We start from the raw sequence: 23,449 nt of genomic DNA, 5'->3' as shown, positions 1-23,449 counted from the left end.
TTTCCTTATTAATTTTCATTTTGGATGATCTGTCCATTGGTGTAAGTGAGGTGTTAAAGTCCCCCACTATTACTGTGTCACTGTTGATTTCCTCTTTTATAGTTGTTAGCATTTGCCTTATGTACTGAGGTGCTCCTATGTTGGGTGCATATATATTTATAATTGTTATATCTTCTTGGACTGATCCCTTGATCATTATGTAGTGTCCCTCCTTGTCTCTTGTAACATTATTTTAAACTATATTTTATCTGATATGAGTATTGCTACTCCAGCTTACTTTTTATTTCCTTTTGCATGGAATATCTTTTTCCATCCCCTCACTCTCAGTCTGAATGTTTTCCTAGGTCTGAAGTGGGTCTCTTGTAGACAGCATATAGATGGGTCTTGTTTTTGTATCCATTCAGCAAGCCTGCGTCTTTTGGTTGGTGCATTTAATCCATTCGCATTTAAGGTGATTATCAATATGTATGTTCCTATGACCATTTTCTTAATTGTTTTGGATTTGTTTTTGTAGGTCCTTTTCTTCTCTTGTGTTTCCCACTTAGAGAAGTTCCTTTAGCATTTGTTGTAGAGCTGGTTTGGTGGTGCTGAATTCTCTTAGCTTTTGCTTGCCTGTAAAGCTTTAGATTTCTCCATCGAATCTGAATGAGATCCTTGCCGGGTAATCTTGGTTGTTGGTTTTTCCCTTTCATCACTTTCAATATATCATGCCACTCCGTTCTGTCTTGTAGCATTTCTGTTGAGAAATCAGCTGTTAACCTTATGGGAGTTCCCTTTTCCCTTGTTGCTTTTAATAATTTTTCTTTGCCTTTAATTTTTGTCAGTTTGATTACTATGTGTCTCAGTGTGTTTCTCCTTGGGTTTATCCGGCCTGGGAAGCTCTGAGCTTCCTGGACTTGGGTGGCTATTTCCTTTCCCATGTTAGGGAAGTTTTTGATTATAATCTCTTCAAATATTTTCTTGGGTCCTCTCTCTCTGTCTTCCAGGACCCCTATAATGCGAATGCTGGTGCGTTTAATGTTGTCCCAGAGGTCTCTTAGGATGTCTTCAATTCTTTTCACTCTTTTTTCTTTATTCTGTTCCACGGCAGTGAATTCCACCACTCTGTCTTCCAGGTCACTTATCCATTCTTCTGCTTCAGTTTTTCTGCTATTGATTCCTTCTCGTGTATTTTTCATTTCAGTTATTTTGTTGTTCACCTCTGTTTGCTTGTTCTTTAATTCTTCCATGTGTTTGTTCTTGAATTCTTCTAGGTCTTTGTTAAACATTTCTTGAATCCTCTCGATCTTTGCCTCCATTCTTTTTCCGAGGTCCTGGATCATCTTCATTATCATTTTTCTGAATTCTTTTTCTGTAAGGTTGCCTATCTCCACTTCATTTAGTTGTTTTTCTAGGGTTTTATCCTGTTCCTTCATCTGGTACCTAGTCTTCTGCCTTTTCGTTTTGTCTATCTTTCTGTGAATGTGGTTTTCGTTCCACAGGCTGCAGAATTGTAATTCTTCTTGCTTCTGCTGTCTGCCCTCTGGTGGATAAGGCTATCTAAAAGGCTTGTGCAAGCTTCCTGCTGGGAGGGACTGGTGGTGGGCAGAGCTTAGTAAAACTTTAATCCACTTGTCTGCTGATGGGTGGAGCTCAGTCTCCTCCCTGTTGGTTATTTGACCTGAGGCGACTCAGCACTGGACGCTACAGGCTCTTTGGTGGGGCTAATTTCGGACTCCGGGAGTGCTCATGCCAAGGAGTACTTCCCAGAATTTCTGCTGCCAGTGTACTTGTCCCAGCAGTGAGCCACAGCCACCCCCCACCTCTGCAAACCCCGCTAGCCTTCAACGTCTGATTCTCTGGGAATTCCTCCTTCTGTTGCCAGACGCCCTCTCGGGTTGGGAAGCCTGATGTGGGGCTCAGAACCTTTACTCCAGTGGGTGGACTTCTGTGGTATAATTGTTCTCCAGTTTGTGAGTCACCCACTCAGCAGTTATGGAATTTGATTTCATTGTGATTTCGCCCCTCCTATCATCTCATTGCAGCTTCTCCTTTGTCATTGGATGTGGGGTATCTTTTTTGGTGAGTTCCAATGTCTTCCTGTCGATGATTTTTTAGCAGTTAGCTGTGATTCCGGTGCTCTCACAAGAGGCAATGAGTGCACGTCCTTCTACTCCACCATCTTGAACCTGCCCATCTCAATTGATCATTTAGAAGAGCGAAACAACACTGATAATTTATAAAATGGAAACGCACCACATGAAAAGTAGCAACTACTGTTTTAATGGTTTTTATAATCTTTCTTAATGTCACATATATTTTAGAGGCTGTGGTGGAGAAAAATTTAATTTGAATTTCATCAATTTCTTCAGTTTTACTTGATTTTCTTTCACTTCCATTAAATTCAAGTAAAATTAAATTTAATGTCTGTAATTAAAAATAGCATATCGTTTGAACCCAATGTTATAAAGTTATTTCATTCTTTCTTCCTGTTCTTGTTTGTCTCATTTTAATTTCTTTGTATCACTCTACATATCCATCCTGTTATCTGTGCCTATTTATTTAAGTACTTAAAGTAATGTTCATTAAATGGTAATTTAATTATATTTAGAGAATGATTTTGAATAATCTGTTGCTTCTTATATTATGTGGAACTTGTATAAATGAGCATGCATCATTTTTATAGAAACAATAAAAAGTGATTATCTTTTTTACATATTTAATGGAACAGTTAAATTAACACCATATGGCTTTTTCTTTTAATAACCTGGGATTTGGGGCAATCAGATTTCAAGTCTCAGCTCAGCAAGGAGGTGGTTGTATAATATCTCTAGTTCTTAGTTTCATCGTCTGTTAAAAATGAAGGAGTTGAACTGAGATATTTCCATTTCCAGCTCTGAAATTCTGTATCTCAGGTACTGATGATTAAAATCTCTCTATGTTGAGTTCCAAGTAGCACTTTAGATACCATGGAGGTATTTTACCTATTAACTTGGCTATATTGCTTTTGAGGAGTGTACCTTTCTTCCCATAAAATCTTCACAGCATTCTTATTTGAATTAAGGGAAACGTGTACAGGGAAAATAGAGCCCAATATAATAATGAAATGTTACTTTTCAAAGGTTGTAGAATAGAAAAAGGGCAGAAACAAACGGGAATGCAGTATTCATGAGAAAACCCATAAAACTGTACCACTTCCTGCTATAACCATTATCCTTACAGCAGGAGTGGGAAATGATGCAAAGACAATTGAGCTCTTATGGGAAAACTGTACATTAAAGTTAAAAATGACTGAGGTCAAATATATTGGATATTTGTAAGAGACGTGATAGGCCTAGACAACACTGGAAGAAAACTGAACAACAGCCCTATGGCTTACTTTGTGTAATTATGAAATTTGATTATGCTGAGTAAAACATAGGAAACAAATGAGAATTAAAATAGCACATTTCTTTGGCCTAAGTGAAATAATGACAAGCTTATTCTGCAATTCAATAAAGAAAACATATTCTAAAGATAAAAGGACTTAAACAGAAGCCATTAAAAAAATGAAATCAGTAATTTTGAGGCTCACTGATTTCCAATGAAATTTGTCTTGCCCTTCTTTGCTGCTTGTGGAGTCTAAAAATCCAAGTGATCAACTTTATTTTGCATGTTCGAGAAACAAGCCCATAACTTTCAGGCTGAACAATAGCTCTATATGAAGAATTATCAATGGAGTAAGAAAAGACAGTGGCTCCTTATAGAACTAGCTAGCCAGTTTATGGAATTATTTGTGAATCTCAGTTTTGGGAAAATAAAAGCATTGAGTATCCATTTATTCATCAAGTTGGCTAGCTATATGTATATGTATAGATATTAGAAATACAGTCAGCATTCTCTGTTGCTTTGTAATATTTCTTAATGATCTTAATGACCTCAGAGTGAAATTTTCATCTACAAGCTGGCTTCTCCCTTTCTGATTCCCAGTGAACTGACACAGCCTGATTTCTTCTAAGAGTCACCACACTCAAATCCTGACTTCAATATTTATTACGTTAGAATAAGATAGGTCGGCCAGTCTGCTGCCATCAAAGAGACAAATTAAATGTAATGGAAAAGTCTGCTTTTATTAAAAGTCTTTTTCTCTTAGCCAAGTTCACTTTTTAGGTTAGCCAGGTGGTCCTGACGGCAACAGACAGCATAGGTTTTGATATATGGCGTCGTTGTTCCTTTGTATATAAATAATGGCAGCCCTAATATAGAAAAGAAATTAAAGTGAGCAATAAAAAGTCTTGCCTATCTTTTATGATTTTACAACAATTAAGCAGCTAACACTGGATTATAAATCACTGAAGGGAAACTGAGAACAACTGAGAACAACAACAGTAATAAAGTATGGAATCTTTACTAATGAAAGGAAAGTATCTGACTTTTGTTACCACCTAATAAAAGTGCACTTTATTGTCATTCCTCATTCACTAGGCATTTTCTTTACTCCTGTTAATATTTGGCTACCTAACCAGTATCCAGTTTTTAAAGATTAGCGAGAAAAATTCTATACGGCAAATCTATATGGTCAAATCAGCTTTAACCTGTCTTTTTCCAGTAGACGTACCTACCTGACAACAGCCAGCATCTGAAACACCCACGCTCTACAGGTTTGTGGTTGTAAATTTCAGTCACTCCAGCTTTTGAGGAATACAAATAATGAAAACTCATCAAAGGGCTGCCATAACTCTCCCAGCTGACTAGATGGAAGCATTTCTGACTACTCAAAATTAATAGTAGCTCCCAAGGCCTTATAAGAACAGCTGTCACTGAGAAATATACTCACAAACAAATAAGTAATTCTCCCAGTTTGATTTGTTAGAGGCATGAAGCGGCAACTCTTCAGGGCAACCTATGGGTTATCAAAGGAGCAATGAGCTCCCGTAGGCCTTTGATACGGTAATGTGAGCGTGCCATGCACTATTGATGAGCACGTGCTATGTGCCTCGCCCAGAGCCTGGTACATTCTAGACTCTCATTAAGGATCTGCTCAATGAACAAGGCAGAATCCTTTGCTGGTGGTCCACATGGAACAGCCAGCAATTATAATTAGGACATTCCACCAACAGAAGCTGCTGTCCTGTCATCACTGAAGTGCTAAAACTTGGCAAGATCCTAGGTACAAAACCACATTTGGAAACGTATCAATACTTAGGACTGCCCTGACTTTGTTATATTTGGTATAAAATACAAAATAAAATAAAATCCCACTCCTCCCAAAGCCAGTATCAATTTTATTTAGGTATGAGCCAATGAAGACAGTTTGAGAACTTTAATAGATGTCCCAACAATTATTCAAAGTGAGAAACATTTCAGATCTGTGAGAATTTCATATTGCATTTTTATGAATAATTATGCAGTTGAATTAACTCAAATGCTTGTATTTTCCATCCGTTACTGTGATGCTAAATTGTCCCTTTCAGGGACTGAGACGTGACAGGAACCTGTCATTGCCATGACATTCAATAGAAGGAACCCCATTTCTAGTTTTCATCCATGGGGTCTCGCTATGTAACAGATTTTTCTAGGGAAGAGATTTTCTTCTTTCTGGGCTCATCTGGACAACTCTGAAAACTTCCCCTTCTTGAGTGAACATGGTCATGGAGACTCAGGAGAAAGAAGAAGGACTAGGGGTCAGGAGACATGAACCTTGCCTGGGCCACAAGTCTTGATGTGACTTTGAACAAAACTCTCCCTGGGGATCTGATTCCTCATTTCTAAAATGAAAAACCGGACTACCCAATCTTTAAGGCCCCTTGGAGTACTTGATTGTCTCATAATGTGCAAGTGGTTCCAGCCCACTGTTACAGAAGTTTCCCTGCTGGTTGGAGAGGAAAGCCTGGTACAAGTCTATGTTTCACAGCCTTTGGTGATCAAAGAGGCAATCAACATGTTTTCATTGTCTAGGTTTAAATGTGCCTGTCATTAATTTTGACAAGATTATTTGTCACTGGAAATCACCTTTTAGATTTGGTGATCTGTAACAATGACTGTAATAATGAAAAATCAATAACGCTCCCAAAGTGGATGCGAAAGAAATGACAGGCAGCATCTTAACCAACGGTCCAGAGAGCATCATTTGGGGAATATTTTTTTCCCTAACTACACACACTCTCAGATCCCATGTCAGACCTCCTGAATTAGAATTTCCTAGTTTGGGTCCTGGATCCACATGTCCCAGAAAAGCTTCCCAGCTAATTGGTGCCTTTTGCTCCCCAACCCACCTTTGAAAGAAGTGATTTAAATACTGATTATCTATCAGGTAGAGAGAATCATATGACACAAGCCATACAGTGAGGTAAGTGGGCCTCTGATAACGTACCAGGTCAGGAAGCTGGCAGCATTCTATTTTTGCCTACATAGCTGTGTGCTATTTAAAAATTCAAGGAGGCTGAGCGCTTGGCGCGGCTGAATTTATCTAAGGTTTACTGAATGCTCCCTGTGGCTGTGGTTGGTAGCATTATAATTTGGGTGGTGGGTAGATTTGCAATTTTTATATTAAATTTGGAATGCTGGTTATAAAACTGCTTAGAATGCATTTCAGTGATGGATGGTAAATGGCTGTCTAAGACAAATACAAGGCCAATAGCCAGTTTCTTTTCTTTCCCTTTTTTGGTGCTACTTTGGGAAAATTACTTGGGAAATAAAGAAGGTTAAAAATGGTTCTATCAGTACAAACTGAAAGTTCATATACAAACTACATAAGCTCTTGCCCTAATCGTTTTCTTCTCTCCCAATGGTATTTACTGGGCACCCAGACACTGCCAGATGTGAGACTGAACAGTTGCTCTAACACAGCAATCTTTCATGTTTTACTCGAAGCCTCTGAAAATATTTTTCTCCCTTAGCTCCGTAACAGGGAGAAAGGAGCCCCCCTGGGGATATGGCTGATGGAGGCTGATCCTGTCTGACACTTAGGGACCCTGAAGACTCACTGTGATAACTCAGTTATGATGCAGACAGGCAACACACCTGTCCCAGTAACTTAGGCTCTCACCACACATGGGCAGTCAAGTTCCCTTAGCATTTATTTAGATTGTACATTTTAATACATAAAATATCCCATTTTCATGGTTCATCCTCCTGCCTCTGGGCAGAAGCACAAACCTGCTTCAGAATCACTATTAGCTAAGATTATAAAAGGGCCCTCAACAATCGACTCCAATGCGTAACTGCTTCCACTGTGAGATGATTCTCCGGAGCCCATTAGGCTCCAGCACTCAGGAGGGAAGGCTCCTTGTTAACTGTACTAAAAAAAAGTCCTCTACAAATCAGACAGGGCTTAGCATCTCTGGACCTCCTAGAAGGAGCAGCTCTCTCAGTGACCCTCTGATCTTCCAGCCCCGTGTCCTACCACTTCATGAAATACATTCAGAGCCCACCAGACCACTCATCCAAAAGGGGAGAAGGGGATAGGACACTAGGTCTTCACTATTCATTCATTCTACTGGTTGAAAGGGGATGTGGTTTTAAAATAGTCCTTTCTCTTCAGCTTCTTGATGAGCTATGTTTTTGTCCTGACTGACTCTCAGACTATGACCTGGATCCAGAGGTAAACTTCATGGACACTAGACATCAATAGTAACTCTGCCTCATCCATAGAGAAAGGAGAAGACGACACTTACTGGGGCTCTGTTTCTGGGCACATAACTTGATTGATATTTAAAAGGATTATACTGATTTTAATAGAGTGGAAAATGCATAGTTTTCATACAGATAAAGATCACTGCGGCAATGGTTTGCATGACCAAATTTCAAAGGCATGCTCTCCGGCAGATGCGGCACAATACTTTGTGGCTACTTTCAATAACATATTTCATCTGAGGCTCTCACAATCTTTTGCAAACTAGCTGTGGCATGATCATTTTACAGATGGGGAGTCTGAAAACACAGGGTTTAATCTGATGAAGATTCCACACAAGGTCAGCGAACGGGCACAGGGAAGGAAAGCCAGGAGGAGCTATTATCTTGCACAACACATGTCAGCGTATAAAGAGGACAAACTAATTCAAAACAGGAGACGAAGCTATTTAGAATCCAGAAAAAAATGCTAAGCTGAAAGAACATAAATAAATAAAAATAAAACAATTTTAAAAACCTTGAATAATGCAGCACCTCTAGTGAGAGCTCAACCCACTCACACAGTGAATCTGGAAATAGAACGAGCACGACGCTTACATATGAGCCCAGTCACCGCGGGCAATCTGTTCTTCTTCCAGTATTATTCAGGACAGATAATTTAGTTTCCTTTTTTTATTCTGAAATTTGTCACCATACAAAATAATGCATTAAATTTTTCTTTGATTTCTGCTTTTTCCCTATCTTCAATCCCCACACCCCAGAGTTTCAGAGAATCCACTGACTTCTCATCCTTTCAGTTTGTAAGTTCACTCTGCCTGTAATAACCCCTAGGTTCCGTCTATTTTCTTCACAGACATATGTTATACCTAATAATCAACAACCCTGCCTGCTTTAATTGGTTCACCACCGAGTGAATATAAAGTAGCCCTCGGAGGCCCTTCAGCTGACATCATTCTCCTTAAGGAGACATTATAGTAAATAAATAAGCAAATGAATGTGAGTCAACAGGGAGATGAAAAGACTGAGACGAATGATGGTTAAGGAATTCTTAAAACCCTCTCACATTGGGGGTGAAGGCCCTCAGCGCTCTCAGCCCACCCAGTTTCTGTGTGTTCTTTCCTAATCTTGGTTTTTTGTAAATTAAGTCTTTAACAACAGTTGAGCAATTACGAAATTTCTTCATGGAGCAAGTCTGCACTTGCAGACATGCTGATATCTTCCAGAATGTCCACAGCGAAGTACTCACAGCAGCAAAACTCTGGAAACTACTCGTATGTCCATCAAGAGGATTCTGGGAACCTGATCAAGTGTTACGCCAACTTGGTACCACTGCTCATGGGAAAATGATAAATTGCTTGCTAAACCGATAAATTGTTTGTGGACCAGGGAAACGAGAGCTATTTGGTAGGAAGCCATACCGTAAGGCTTCTCTGAGTGAGGTGACTCCTGTAACTCAACATGTCCCTCACGGGGACTCTGGATGTTCTGCCCAGGGAGTTGTGCCCAGAGAAAGTGCCTCTCTTGTTGCATAGGATTCTATGGCAGAGTGGTTCTCGAATCTTCCCCACGTGGGGCTCCTCTCCTAGCACCTAAGCTATTACCTGCGAGAGGTGGCGCAAAGAGAACAGCATCTGGACAGCTGTGTGGACTGCAGCCGACGCTGTTGCCAGACCCCCTCCATGCCTCAGCCCTGCCGGGAAGCAGTGATCTCTGTCTTACATCGTTCCTGGTTCACCCAGTGCCAAGCGTGGCCTATGGGAGTCCTGTGAGTCTGAATGTTTAGTTGGACCCAAGAAGACCTCCTAAGGGCATTGCAAATGATTACTTCTGAGGATCAGATTTAGAGAAACTTTCACATTCTATGTATATATCTTTGAATAATTTCAGTCTTTAACCATAAATATGTAACTTATTATCTGGAGAAAAAAAGACTACTGAAAGAAAAAAAAACCTCCATAAAAGGAACTGTCACATCAAACTCTTTTAGAGGTCTATGCCCAGGAAAACATGGCTAAGATTCCACAATGAAATGGGAATGAGTAGGATGTAACTTTAGACAAAGTTCCAAAAGATTAAAAGCTATAACCAAATCTACAGTTTTGAGGTGAATAAACATTCTCTATCTTGGTAAGTATATCACAAATTCTGGATATACTGAATTCAAGTGTGTTTTTTCAATATTTTTTCAGCTTGATTAAAAGTTTGGAACCTTGTATGACTAGATAAACTTAATACGTATCATTTAAAAAATGATCACCAACCATTTTGTTATGCAATTAAGACAGCAAGAGTAGTTTTCTATTTTCTAATTCCATAGAAATAATGAGTCCAATGTGGTGAAGGGATGAGGTAAATAAAACTTGTTCCCACTTGGCTATGAAACAGCTATTCCCTGAGAGGAAACTTTCAGCATTCTTCCATATGAACACTTTGGCTTTCTTCCCTGAAGAAATACTGTCTTTAACAAGCCCAATAATTTCCAGGATGTTGTCAGGCCAAACAGCTACCCCATTTGGAGGCAGCTAATTACTTCAAGAAGGTTGACATTATATACAATTATATGAACAATTATAAGATGAATCATAATTGATGAATACCTATACACAGATTATTGATCTCAAGTCCCAACAAACACTCGGCAAGTAAGACGATGTGAAGTGAGGCTGCACAAAAGAAATGTCAACTTAACGAAAAAAATAAACCTGATATTTATCTTGATATTTAAGCTTCATCTTGAAAATGTTAAATGGACGATGCTGCCCTCTCACTGAAATAAGATTTATCACCATCTAGAATGACATGCTACTGTGTGCTTAGAGATAATGTTTCTCCCCGGTTCTGTTTCGATAATATTGTTTGGTTAGAAACAGGGAATAGAGGTGAACTGCCTGGGCTTCCGCTCACGGGTTGTGTCACAAGAGGCGAGTCTCTCGTTCCCGCCACAGAGACCATGAACGTCAAAGGCAGAGCACAGCCGGGCAGGAAGCGCTCAGTGAATTGGGAGGAGTTCGTCAGAGCTGTGGCCAAGGAAAAGTTCTGTGGCACCCAGGCAGCCCTGCGGGGTTTGTAATTAGCTCAGCTTCCCTGTCTCTAGGCGGTGCTTGTTTTAGGATCTCACCACATGGTAACCACTGTTCACATTCTCTCTTCTCTTTCAAATACATGCACACATGTCTGTAGTTTCCCTTTCATAATGTTTTTTTGTCCTTATAAGAAAGAAACTGTAAGTCACAAAGCTGGACTCAGTGTGGAAAAGCAACTTCCCATCTTCGTTATCATTTAGATCACGAATCTGTCTTCAGGAAAGGGGTTTCTGGGAGAAGTCCTCTATGAATAGAATGGAAATTCCAGCTGGGTTTCAATGTTCAGACCTTCTTGAATATCATCCAGTGGTTTCCTACGGCACTCAGACTCAGGTTCACGGTGCCACGTGGTCAGGCCCCTGCCCTGCTCTTTACCACACTGGCCACTCTCCCTGGGTCTTCTCATTCTGGAAACACGCTGAGCTTGGTCCCATCCCAGGGCCTTTGCATTTGCTGCTCCCTCACCTTCAGCTGTGCTCACCTCCAAATCTTCACACGTCTCTTCTTTTCAGCATCAGATCTCAGCTCAATCTCACCCCAAGATCACCTGCGCATCTAAAGCAGCCCACTGCCCAGCTCTCAGGCCACACTATCACATTGCCTTGTATTTTGTCCATGGCACCTAACATTACCTAAAATCCTCTTATTTACTGGGCTTTGTTTGTCTGTTTATTGCTCATTTTCTCTGCTCCATGAGAGGAGGGATGTCGTTGTCTTGCTCACAATTGTACGCAGTGTGGGGCTGCTCAATACAGATTTATGACCAAATGAAGGAGGAAACCAGCTCGATTTTCTTCATTTGAAGGCCACTTAATTTTTTCAGCATGTATGTAACACACCCTTTTCCCCCTTAAAAATAATTTTACATGTGTGATAATCTCTGTTCATTAATTTTGTCTGGTAGCAGACAACCACTTCAGTTCACAGGTTCACATCATTATTAAACTCAGGTTGAGTTTTCTTCTATTATATCTTTAAAGACTGCTTCTGTCTGCTCCAAAGTTTTCTTTTAAAACACTGATTAGACCTGTCTATTATTGCTTAGCAAATTTATTTAAATATCTCTCATCTCATATTTCAACTAAAATGCCATTTTGTCAGAGAGCCCAACCCTGAAACGTCCTTATACTAAAGTGTCCAACACCTTCTGCCCATCACATTTTATTGATATTTTTCCTATAATGCATATACCTCACTTAAAATGGTAACTGCAACTTAGCAAGCATACTTTTTAACTGTTAGTTATTATTATATTTTCCTGGTTTATTGTCAGTCTGTCCTGATATAAATTTAAGATATATAAGAGAAGACACTTTTGTTCTTCTTGTCCACTACTGTATTACTAGAGTTTAGAAAGATGTGCCTGTGTAGAATGGCATTGAACTAATGGCACTGAAAGAACTGATATGAAATAAATCACGGAATGAATTTATACATACATACATATATAGATATATAAATCCTGGTAAAGTTTGTATCCTTTTTTTCAAGTAAATTGTTTTTTTCCAACTACACTGTGGGAATTTAGCAAGTTAATATGAAAATCTGTACATTATTAAAGTACTGACATAGTAACTTATAATCCAGCAGTTAATGAGCTGCAAAGCTCACTTGAAAAACCAGTTGCTCTATACATTTAATATGTATACAATTACTTCTTGTTATTGTCAAAACTAACTTGGGACATGAAGAGTAAATTGCAGAGACAAACTTAATAAATTGACTTTGATGTAGTTGCTTCTGGAACTGAAGCCTCTTGGGAACACTGAGCTAAAATTCATACCTGAACCTTCTTCAATTTTTAATCGAATACTATTATGATAACTTAACAACAGAATTTCAAAGATAGCTCAATTTTTCCTGGACTCTAGATTCTTTTTCACATCAAGGAAGCACTTTATCTACCCAAAGATATTTCTCTTTATATTGTGTATCAGACAAGGGAGCTTAGAAGTCATGCAGATGTTAAGGAAACATTATGTAATTAACATGAAACAAGTCAGGGACACAAGTCTGACTAAATTATTTTTTAGAATATCATAAGACACTATAAAAATGCACTGAAAAGCCATACTTAGGGAAAGCAGGCTAAATAGACAATGATTATTGACTGATTTGTAGTCAGTCAGTTCAAATCAAAATGCCCAAAGAGCTGTGCCTATACAAGGTTTCCTTTAGTTGAAGCAAAAATAAACAAACAAAAAAATAATAAGAATACATTCACTTGGAAGATACACATTAATTTTAGGAATACCTTTCTTTGCTTAAAAGTATTTTAAAAACCAGTCTTTGTCCAAAAATTAAAAAAAAAGATTACTAATGTATCAATACACTCTGGTTATCTTATCAGATGAAATGCCTCCTTGCTTCTAGATAATTCTGTATTTACTGTCTACCTCCCCTCCATGTGTGAGGGCAAATTAACTTTTATGACTTTACTCCTCATTATGTGGAAGTCTAAGCATTAATGCAATCTTTTTTAAGAGAAAAAAGGGCAAATCTATACTGAAAAATTTATTACTATTTTATTTTAATAGGTCTCACTCATGGCTGAGAAGTTATAAATTGATTAAAATATTTACTTAAAATACACTGTAAAATTTATGAAAAAGATAGAATTCATTTACTGTTGCTTTACTATCACTCAAAATTTTGTGTTCAAAAAATGTCTGAATTGTGTAGAATGCAAATGGAACAGAGGACAAAAATTAAAAACCTATCTTTGAAAGACGAGTAATTGAAATAAAATTTGGTGACACTTACAAGCTAATACCTAAAGAGAAGGGGGGGATTGATAATGCATTCAACTCATTTACTTTATAAAACAAATGTTCTTAATTGGAGATAATTATTTCGTAACTCACCTCTGCATACTTCAACTTCAATGTTTTATGCATTTCTCGGAAACGACTGTAACGCCTGAATACGGTCCACGTCTCATCCAGGACAGTGATCTATTAACCAGGAAAAGCAAAATAAATCAGCATTAGTTGGAGGAAAAATTGGTTTCCTCTTATTTGTTTAAAATAATTTGTTTAATGTATACTGATGTGTATAAAACTGATGACTAATAAGAACCTGCTGTATAAAAAAATAAAATAGAATTCAAAAATTCAAAAAAACCCCAATAAGACAATCATATAATTGTTCTTAAAAAAATTTTTTTTAATTGTTAATTAAAACAATTTAAAAATGCATCTTAAAAAAATAATTTGCTTCAAATTAAACAAATTGTTTTGTTTAAAATAATTCAAAAATTTGTTTCTTTAAATTTGTTTCAAATAACTTAAAAATTAACGAAAAGTGATTAGCATGTAAATTTCTCCAGAAGGGAAAATATTAATCTAGCAGCACAAATAAGACTTACAAATAATAACTGTACTCTGCTTAAGCATGCATCTCTGCTTCCCAAATATGATTACGAGCAGCATGTGACTCTGTAAAGTGAAGGACACAGAGTTTCATGGCTTATCAGAAGTGTCCCTCCACTCTCCATGTGGGGTGCGGAAAGGACATCCCACAGCGTGACCTTTCTGTTACAGTGATGTGCCTACACGAAATGTTTACACTTTTATATAAAATGTCAGTGTTGGTTTCCAGATGCCACCGCAATGGACAAGAGAGAGGCAGCAGCAGAGAAGAAAAAGAAGGATGAAGAGAAGGAAGAGGGAGGACAAAAGAGAAGGAGGAGGACAAAGGAAAAACAAAACAAATCTGTCTGCATCTCAATGATCATTAGTATCAAAACCCACACTGTATTTTGCTTTATTTCGGAGGAAGAATTCTCAGTCCAGCCTCTAACCAGTAGTGGAACTTACTGTTCCTATTGGATGGCAGGTGGACACTGGTGCCCATCAGTCACATACCAAGGTCACGGTGACCAGGAGAGGCTGGGAGACACCACCAGCCTCCACGGTCACACCTGAGGCACAGGCTCCTGACCACGTTCCCATCTCATTCCCACCCTTCTTCCTCCAAGCTCCAGACCCATGTCCCTAACTGGGAGATGTCTTTCTTTAGATGCCACACACCAACTTCAAGGTCAGCCTGTGTGAAACAAATCCACCCGTTCTCTCCAATCTCAACTCGACTTCATCTCAGTGCATGTCACCACCGTCCACCAAGCCACACCAAACAGACGCTGGTCCCCAGGTCCCCCCAACATGCCACAGTCAGACAAGCACCTGGTCCTGCACCTCTCACCTCCTAGGCCTTCCTTAGCGCTCTACCCTTCTATCCTTCACTGCCACTGCCATCTCACTCTGGGCCACCAGGTCTCACGCGGCCTCGGCCAGGGCCTCTCCGTGTCTCCATCCAGTTGCCCCTCCAATCCCTTCTCTGCACAATTGACAGGGGAGCTTTTTAAAAACTTAAATCTGATCATTCTACCTCCCCCCTGAAGTCCCCTAGAAGCTTCACGCTGCTCCTAGAAGACCCAGATTTTATATTTGTACCCGACTGCGCGCAGCAGCCTCTCCTCCAGCCTCTCCTCCCGCAAGTGTCTCACTCCCTGGAAGCGCACACTCCTTCCCACGCTGGGCCTCTGCAGGGGCCGCGCCCCTGTACTGGAAACCTTACCCCGCACATTAGAGAAACGCCCTTCTCAGGCTGGTGATTCAGCTTTTGGTTCTCCTGCATGTACACCCCAGGGGTGAGCAGGAAAGTCAGGGATCAGTAAACCACAGAGATCAGGAGGGGGAGGACACCCATGCAGGGAGCCTCGGGAGGAAGAGGGGGGAGTCCTGAGTCTCAGCCTTCCGCAGGGTCACTCACTCCCCCGAGTGGCAAATTAGATGATTTGGGGTTATCCAAGGATGTAGAATATTAAAACTTTCATTGTTCTGGCTCTATATTCATCATTTACAATAGTGTTTTAATTGTGGCAGGTTTCTTCTTGTGAGTTTCTTTTAAAAAGATATTTCTGTAAGGAATAAAAAGTACGTATGTTTACAAAAAATCATTTAGTAAAAATAGTACCAATGTCACCAAAGCTTGGGAAACACTGCTCCTGGCAGCTCAGCTGGGGGTTTTCTCCCCAGCTCTCTCCTCCTCAACGGACCCCATTGAGCACAATTAGCAAGGGGGTGAGGGCTTCCTTAGGGCAAGAGCACAGCAACATGCCACCTTGGCTGGACGCAAACCAGGTGTCAAGGAGAGACCTGGACACGAGCGGGCGTGACGCTGCCTGCTTGCCAAGAAAGCCCAGGAATGAACAGAACCATACCCGTGACCCGGGAGCAGTAAGATGCAGGATGCTCACAGGGAAACCATCCTGTCCTGGGACTTTGGAATCCAGAGAAAGTCACAGAAGAAGCCTAGGTCTCCCTCCTCCCTCAGACTCTAGTGCTCCCTGGACCTCTGACTGCTTCCACTGTTCCTCTTGAACCCACAGTCAGTCAAGTGCAAAATCCCCCCATCTTCAGCCTCTTCTGGGAATTTCCCGTTCATCTTCACTCTAACGGAGAGCTGCCTCTCCCCGAGGGACCCCTTCCCCTGTAGCCATCTCAAGTAGGGACTGTGTTCTCCCCACACTCTTCATCCTGTTGTGCTGGGAGGTTGGTAGACGCTTTGTTACTTCCATCCAACTTTCACACCACTGCTCCTCTGCCCTTCCTAAAACCCCACCTACGTGAAGCCCACACCTTCGGATCCTACCTGTACCCATCCTTCTCGCAGGCAATTCGCCTCAGTCACATCCCCGACTCCTTGAACGTCTTAGGTTTTGCTCACTGTCATCTGCTCCAATGCTATGGAACTCCTGCCATGAATCTTGGAAATTTCATCAACCAACAGACGATCCCTCCAACACCCCGACCTCCTGTTCCTTGACCTTTGCCCTGGTTCCTCCCTCACCCAACTTGGAAACCATGGGCAATCACTACAACCTTTCCATTGCATTCAACCTCAAATCTCTTTGTTCTGCTCTTGAAATTCCCTTGACTAAGCTAAACCACAATCTTGGTTAAATTCAGCTGTCTGCTTACTCCCGCCCTGTACCTGCAGGATGGGGACGAAGGAAAACATGCCACCAAATGGCTGCCTGGTCCTCTTTTAAAGTCACGGTCACCACTTTGAGGTCGGCCTGGATGCCTCCAAACAGTCATACCACATTTCCCCATTCCATCCATTCTCCCGTTCTCTTAGATAAGAGTTTTCTAAACAGTTTACTCCATCTTTCTCCTCATTCTCAGATGATAACCTGAGTGCCTATTTCACTGAGAAAGTGGAAGCAATCAATAGAACACTCCCACAACCACCCTCAGCCCACCATGGCCACCATCGGCCTTGTATCTCCTCTTCCCTCCTGCTACCGGGCGTGGGATGTACACCACTGCTCCTGGTTAAGGCCAACCCCTCTTCCTAGATGCTGGATTCTAGACTCCACACCCCCCTGCCTTCTGAAGGAAACTGCAATCAGCAATTTTCTCTTCTCTCTCCTGCACCAACACATCCCCAGTCTCTACTGATTATTCCAGCAGCATCTAAACTAGCTAGGATTTCTCTCACCTTAAACTTCCACCTTGGCCTCCCTTTCCCTTCCAACTGCCACTCCATTTCTGTCCTTCCTATTATAACAAACTCCTTGCAAGAGTTTATTCTTTTTTTTTTTTTTTTCTTTTCTTTTTTTGCGGTACGCGGGCCTCTCACTGTTGTGGCCTCTCCCGTTGTGGAGCACAGGCTCCGGATGCGCAGGCTCAGCAGCCATGGCTCACGGGCCCAGCCACTCCGCGGCATGTGGGATCTTCCCGGACCGGGGCATGAACCCGCGTCCCCTGCATCAGCAGGCGGACTCTCAACCACTGCGCCACCAGGGAAGCCCCGCAAGAGTTTATTCTTGATGTCATCAATTTCCTTCTTCCCAGGATCCCTTCAATCCAGCCTCAGTTACTCACATTCCACTCAAACTACTCTCATCTACTCTTACCAAGGTCATCAACGACTGCCACAGGTTACTTCATGCTAAACCACTGGTTCATTCTTGGCCCTGACCTCACTTGACCTATGGCAGGATTTGATAGAGCCGACAGCTCCTCCTTGAAACATCTTTTTCATCTGGCTTCCAGGCTGCTGCCTCTCTTACCTTAGTTTTCTTTACTGGGATTTCTCTTCATCCTCCTGACCTCTAAACGTCAAAGTGTCCCAGGGCTTAGTCCTTGAACGTGTTTTATCTTCTACCTGAGCTCACTCCCTTGGTGATCTCATCCCATCTCATAGCGTAAACTTATACCACTGATTCCCGGGATGCTCATCTCTCTCCCTTGAACCCAGACTCGTACATCCTACTGCCTACTTGATATGTCTGCCTACCTGGATGTCTAACTGCATCTCAAACTTAACATGGCTAAATTTACCAAAATTAATCTCATCCAGACTTGCTCCCCCATCTCAGTAATGACAATGCCATTCTTCAATTTCTTCAATCCAGAAACTGTGGCATCATCTTTGATGTTCCTCCTTCTCTCACGGCTCACATCCAATCAGTCAGCAAATCCTTTCCACCACACTCCAAATATAATGAGAATCTGACACTTTGCACCATCACCACCATTAGCATCTTGGTCTAAGCCACCGCCACCTCTTGCCTGGACTATGTTTAACAGCCTCCTACCTGGTCCCCTCGCTTCTGCTTCTGTCTCCCTCCCCGCAACATTCCCCTCACTCCTTTCTCAACACAGCAGCCAAAGTGATCTTGTTAAAAACTGTCAGATGAGGCCATTCCTTTGCTGAATGGGACATCCTCCCAAGGCGTCCCATCTTGCTCAGGGTACAAGTTCAAGTTCTTGCGCTGATCTACAAGGATCTCTACAATTTGTCCCCTCCCTGGCCTCATCTCCCACCACGTTTTCCCTTGCTCACTCTGCCTTCCTTGCTTATCTAGAACCCATCAAACGTACTACACACTAAGTGTGGCCTCAGGAACTTTGTCTGTGACCTTTCCTCCTTCTGGAATCCTCTTTCCAGAATCCTCTTTCCACGTGACTAGCTCCCTCACTTCCTTCAAGTCTTTGCTCAAAAGCCACTTTCTCAGTGATGCCTTCTCTGGATATACCATCTCAAATTGCACCTCCTTACTCCCCATCTCCACACTACTTATTTCTCTTCTCTTATCTTTCTACTAAGCACTTCTTACTACCTAACACGGTACAGTCACACCCCCGAGATATCGTGGGTTGGGTTCCAGACCACCACAGTACAGCGGATTGCAATAAAGTGAGTCACACGAATTTTCTGGTTTCCCAGTACATATAAAAGTTATGTTTGCACTTTACTGTAGTCTATTAAGTGTGCAATAGCATGTCTAAGAAAACAATGTACATATCTTAAGTGAAAAAAAACACTTTAACGCTAAAAAATGCTAACCATAATCTTGACAATGCAGGGTTGCGTTACAAACCTTCAAGTTGTGAAACCACGCAATATTTGAGAAGCGCAATAAAACAACGCCATCTGTATATATTGACTTGTATGTCTTGTTTCTGTCTCTCTTCCCTACTAGAATAAGCTCCAGGAGAATTAGGATTTTTAGCTGGTTTTCACTACACCTTAGAAGAGTACCTGACACACCACGGGCATCCTGATGAAGAACTGGAGGATGGAGCCCCCAGTGGGCTTGTCTTAAGTGCACTCAGGCTTGGCAACAGTGAACCAGCAAGGCCACTGTTCATCTCGCTGGTAGATGAGATGGCCTCCAGCAGAATCAGGATATGGATATAGATAACTGGACACCAGCTCGTGAGGCTTTGGCCGGCAGCGTCTTCCTCTTTTTTTTCTTTCTTTCTTTCTTTTTTTTTTTTTTTTTTTGGCCACACCACATGGCACATGGGATCTTAGTTCCCTGACCAGGCTTCGAACCCACACCCCCTGTATTGGAAGCACAGAGTCTTAACCACTGGACCACCGGGAAAGTCCTGCTTCTTCTGCTTTGTTGCTTTCACAGCTCATTCATGTCAGACCACATTTTGAAATCTCTAATTAATTCAGCAGCTACTTCACGCTTACTTCATAATTTGGGTTTCACTCCCCTTGCCCACGGTGGCCCCTTTATAAGGCACGGCAACTTCCCTGACAACTTGCACACACCGAGTCTCCAGAGGACAGGGCGGCTGAGTGACTTCCCGGGGAAGCAGAATCAGGGCATTTGGGCACAAAATGATAAGCCGGCAAGAGGAAGATAAAGTCCCTGAGAGGGCCCCCGAAAGCATCCAATGCACTTGCTTCTGCTTCTCGATATCAGCCCCCAGTGCTCACAACGGGATGCAGGGGGACAGCGGGGGAGGAGCTGGAAGGAGACAGAGGAAGATGGCCTGACGGGGAGAGAGCTATCCAAAGCTGTGTGTTCCTGTGAACTGGGCTCAACGAGGTCTGTAAGGGGATCAGATAATGAAGAGGGTGGGGACTCTCTGGAACCATTAACACTGTATATAATTTCCCCAAAATACTGAACAAAGAAGATCATTATGGGTACATTTAAGGCAATGGTTCATGTTGTGGCCTCGCGTCTTGATATTTTAATAAACTCATATTAATAAACCCACATACAGATCTCAGCAGCTTCTGCCTTCAGTATCTCAGTCCATAACCTAAACCAGCGGTTCTCAAAGTGGGACGCCTGACCAGCAGCAACAGTTTCACTTGGGAACTTGTTAGAAATGCAAATTCTGAGGTCTCACCCACACTTCATCTGGAACTCTGGGGTGGAGCCCAGAAATCTGTGTTTTAACAAAATCTTCAGGGGCTTCCGACGCAGGGTAAAGTTTGGGCAGCCTTGCTGTAAAGCTCTGCGTGTCGCTGCCCCCAAATCAGAGGTGGTGGCTTGTGGAGAACAGGACGCATTCTCAGTATAACTGCAACACAAGCTTAGAGCGAGGCAGAGGGAAACCTCCAAATTCTTTACCCTTTCACAAGCTTCCTGCTTTCCACTCCCCTCCATGCACTCCCCTCTCAAGGTCAAAGCCCTTAGCATGGCATTCAGGACCTGTTCCCGGCTGACCCAACACTACCTTTTCTAACCCCAGCTCCCAGTGGATTAAAAAAAAAAAATCTCACACTTCAGACAACTGGTCAACACAGAAATGGGGCACGTTTGTCGGTCTCTGGAAGGGTCTTTCGAATGGCCTCCTCGGTAGCCACCCGTCCCGTGGCCTCCTGCTCAGCCTCCAGGGCGCGTGTCCAACCACAGTCCCTCCCTTGGCAGCACCCCTGCTTCCACTCCTTTCTCCCTGGAAGAATCATTCCCTCCTCCGTGACTTCCCGGCATGCAGCTCACACTCTGATCAGAGCACACATCACGGGACATTAATTATAGAATTAAACTTGTACTAGTTAATTTATATAACCGATATTAATTATATAAACGTCTCTCTAACCTACAAGATTGTAAGCCTTCTAAGGGAGTGGGCCTTTGGCAGTAGCTGGGGTGGTGGTGGGAGGCCTCTCATTGAAGGAATAAACGTTTATTGAGCTACTAGTATGTGTCGGCACCATATCAGGTGCTGGTAGTTTTCCGAGAGATGTACTTAAGGTTGGTTTGCTTTTCAGAGAAGGTAAGGCTCCACTATCTTGGCTCCACTAACTCTGTTCTGGTGATATCTTTCAGGTTCATCTGAATCAAAGATTATTTTCATTAGTCACATAATGGTATCTTTTTTTTTGTTTTCTCTGCACTGAGAACAGGGTGCATTCTCGATATATTTGTAACCCAAGTTTATAGTGAGGCACAGAGAGATTTCCAAACTCTTTACCCATGAAGTTTTCACCTGAATCCAGGTTAAATACAAGGATCACAAAGGCTCCCGTTCCCGCTTTGTATATAGAACACTTTAAGTCTCCCCTTGCCTATCAACACGTAGACGATGAGTGAAGACCAGCACGAGCACCACAGAAATGGTGCCCAAGGCAACCATGTGGCCACCTCCCCACAGGAAAACAGTCGGATCCCTTCTCTGTAACAGAGACAACCGCACTTTGAGAGCTGGGGAGACAGCGCACGTGAAGTTTGGGAAAACTACACAGGAAGTGGAAATAGACACTAAAGTCCTATTTTGCCCCCAAATTAAAACTGGGCACAGGATGAGGTGCTGATGCAGAGAGGAGGCACAGAAGGTCAGTACACCCAACACATCAGGTCAAAACGCTCAACTGTTCTCTTCCATGCTGAAAACGCAGGGCATCATTGCTCTGCGGCTTTGAGGACCAAATTCATTACTTCTCGCTCACTGAACGAGTCTGTTGATACAAATCCATCTTTTCTGGACCATAAAATGATCAAGTGCAACTTAAAACACCATAAACGTGTCCACAAGATGAACTGCGTTCACTATGAACAATTCTCAAGTGAGTGCTTTCCACAAATTTATGTTATATACATATTTTGCCGGTTTAAGGACTGTCGATTTTAAGACCTGTCATCAGTTTGTATTTGCTTGTGTATATCTATCTGTGTAAGAAGGAGAGAATCAACAGTTTCTCACCCAAAGAAAAATACTCTAACTGGCCCCAGGTAAGTAAGCAGTTACTCGTAGAGGTCTCCTCAACAACATTTATTTTTAAACAACATTTGGAAGAGCTCCATCAAGTATATACAAATGAGATGCCCTGTGTTTAGTAATAGCTTGAAGGAAATGGTCTAATACCACCCTAATATATACTAAAACAAGTTTTGCCAGATTTCTGCAAAATACAGTCTTGTGCAGTAACATAACTACGAACATGCTTGAGGAAATATGAATATATAACAAATATTTCAATCTGGATAAACAGCAAGCATTAATACATCAGATTTCATTAAAATCTCTTCAGACAAATGCTGCAAATAGAGCTACCCAGGAGGTGGGAGGAGAGGCCAGCAGCCCATTAATCACAGCTCGCCGCCCAGTACCCCTCGCTCTGGTCCACCTCTAGGACGGCCCAGTCTTTCTGAGGACAGACAGCCCAGCGCTCTCAGATTTCTGACGGGGATGCCCACACCAAGTGTGCTGCATCCGATGTCTGTCTCCAGCGTGATGCTCTAACCTCTCTCCGTCTCCCAGCCCCTCTTTTCTTCTGATCACTCACCGAGGGCTCAGGCTGGATTCCAGCTCACTCTTCCCGCCTCAAGCTCCCTAGCTCCCTAGACCTTCTGGTGGGACCCCGTCGGAATAACCCCCTTCTGTCCTGTGAGCTACCCGGAACTGCTGCAGACCGCCCTCATTACCCCCCCCCAGGAAGGCAGGACGCACTGACACTAAATGTACGCTATTTTAACTCTGCAGGGCCACTCCTACATGGAAATCCTTCTAAATTACATGTTCTGTGATGAGTATTTCCACACGCTCTAGGTTTTCAATCCTCACGGACAATGCTGTTTTACTGAGATGTTAAGGTCGCCCACACCCAACGCCGGAGCAGCCTCTCAGCCCATCTCAGAATGACGCTGCTACCGCATTCTTCCCCCCTCCCTTCAAGACGGCTTCAGCTTCACTTCATCGTCCTCCCCTGCTTCTACCAGAAAGGAGCTCCTCCCCGGGGCTGGCCTCAAGTGGTACTACTTCCTGTTACCAAAGCATCATCTGTACCCGTCTACCCGCGGGCCTGTCCCGGTGTCCTGCTGCCTAGAATGCCCTCTCTCACTCCCACCAAAACCTGAAGTCTTCCCGGGTGCCCAACATGACCCCCTTCGCTCCGCACTGTTCTATTTTCTGCGTGTTTCTCTCCCCCACTTCACCGACCCCAGAGTATGTGAACAGCTTACGCACCTCTTCTGTTCCTCAATATCTTGATACTTCTTAGTATGGTCT

General features: G+C 42.3%; 1 protein-coding gene across 3 annotated transcripts in view; it reads right to left on the bottom strand.

The window, feature by feature from the left end:
* Positions 1-23,449, bottom strand: part of KIF16B (kinesin family member 16B) — a 275,553-nt gene that overhangs the window by 53,379 nt on the left and 198,725 nt on the right. For all 3 annotated transcript variants that reach the window (XM_060285362.1, XM_060285363.1, XM_030872530.2), the window contains one exon: positions 13,538-13,627. In XM_060285362.1, coding sequence (XP_060141345.1) covers positions 13,538-13,627 — 90 coding nt within the window. The remainder of the gene's footprint in view (positions 1-13,537; positions 13,628-23,449) is intronic.

Source organism: Globicephala melas, chromosome 15 (genome assembly GCF_963455315.2).
Source record: "Globicephala melas chromosome 15, mGloMel1.2, whole genome shotgun sequence".
Lineage (NCBI taxonomy): Eukaryota > Metazoa > Chordata > Mammalia > Artiodactyla > Delphinidae > Globicephala > Globicephala melas.
Note: the sequence above shows the minus strand (reverse complement) of the source record. Positions and strands in the feature narration are given on the sequence as shown.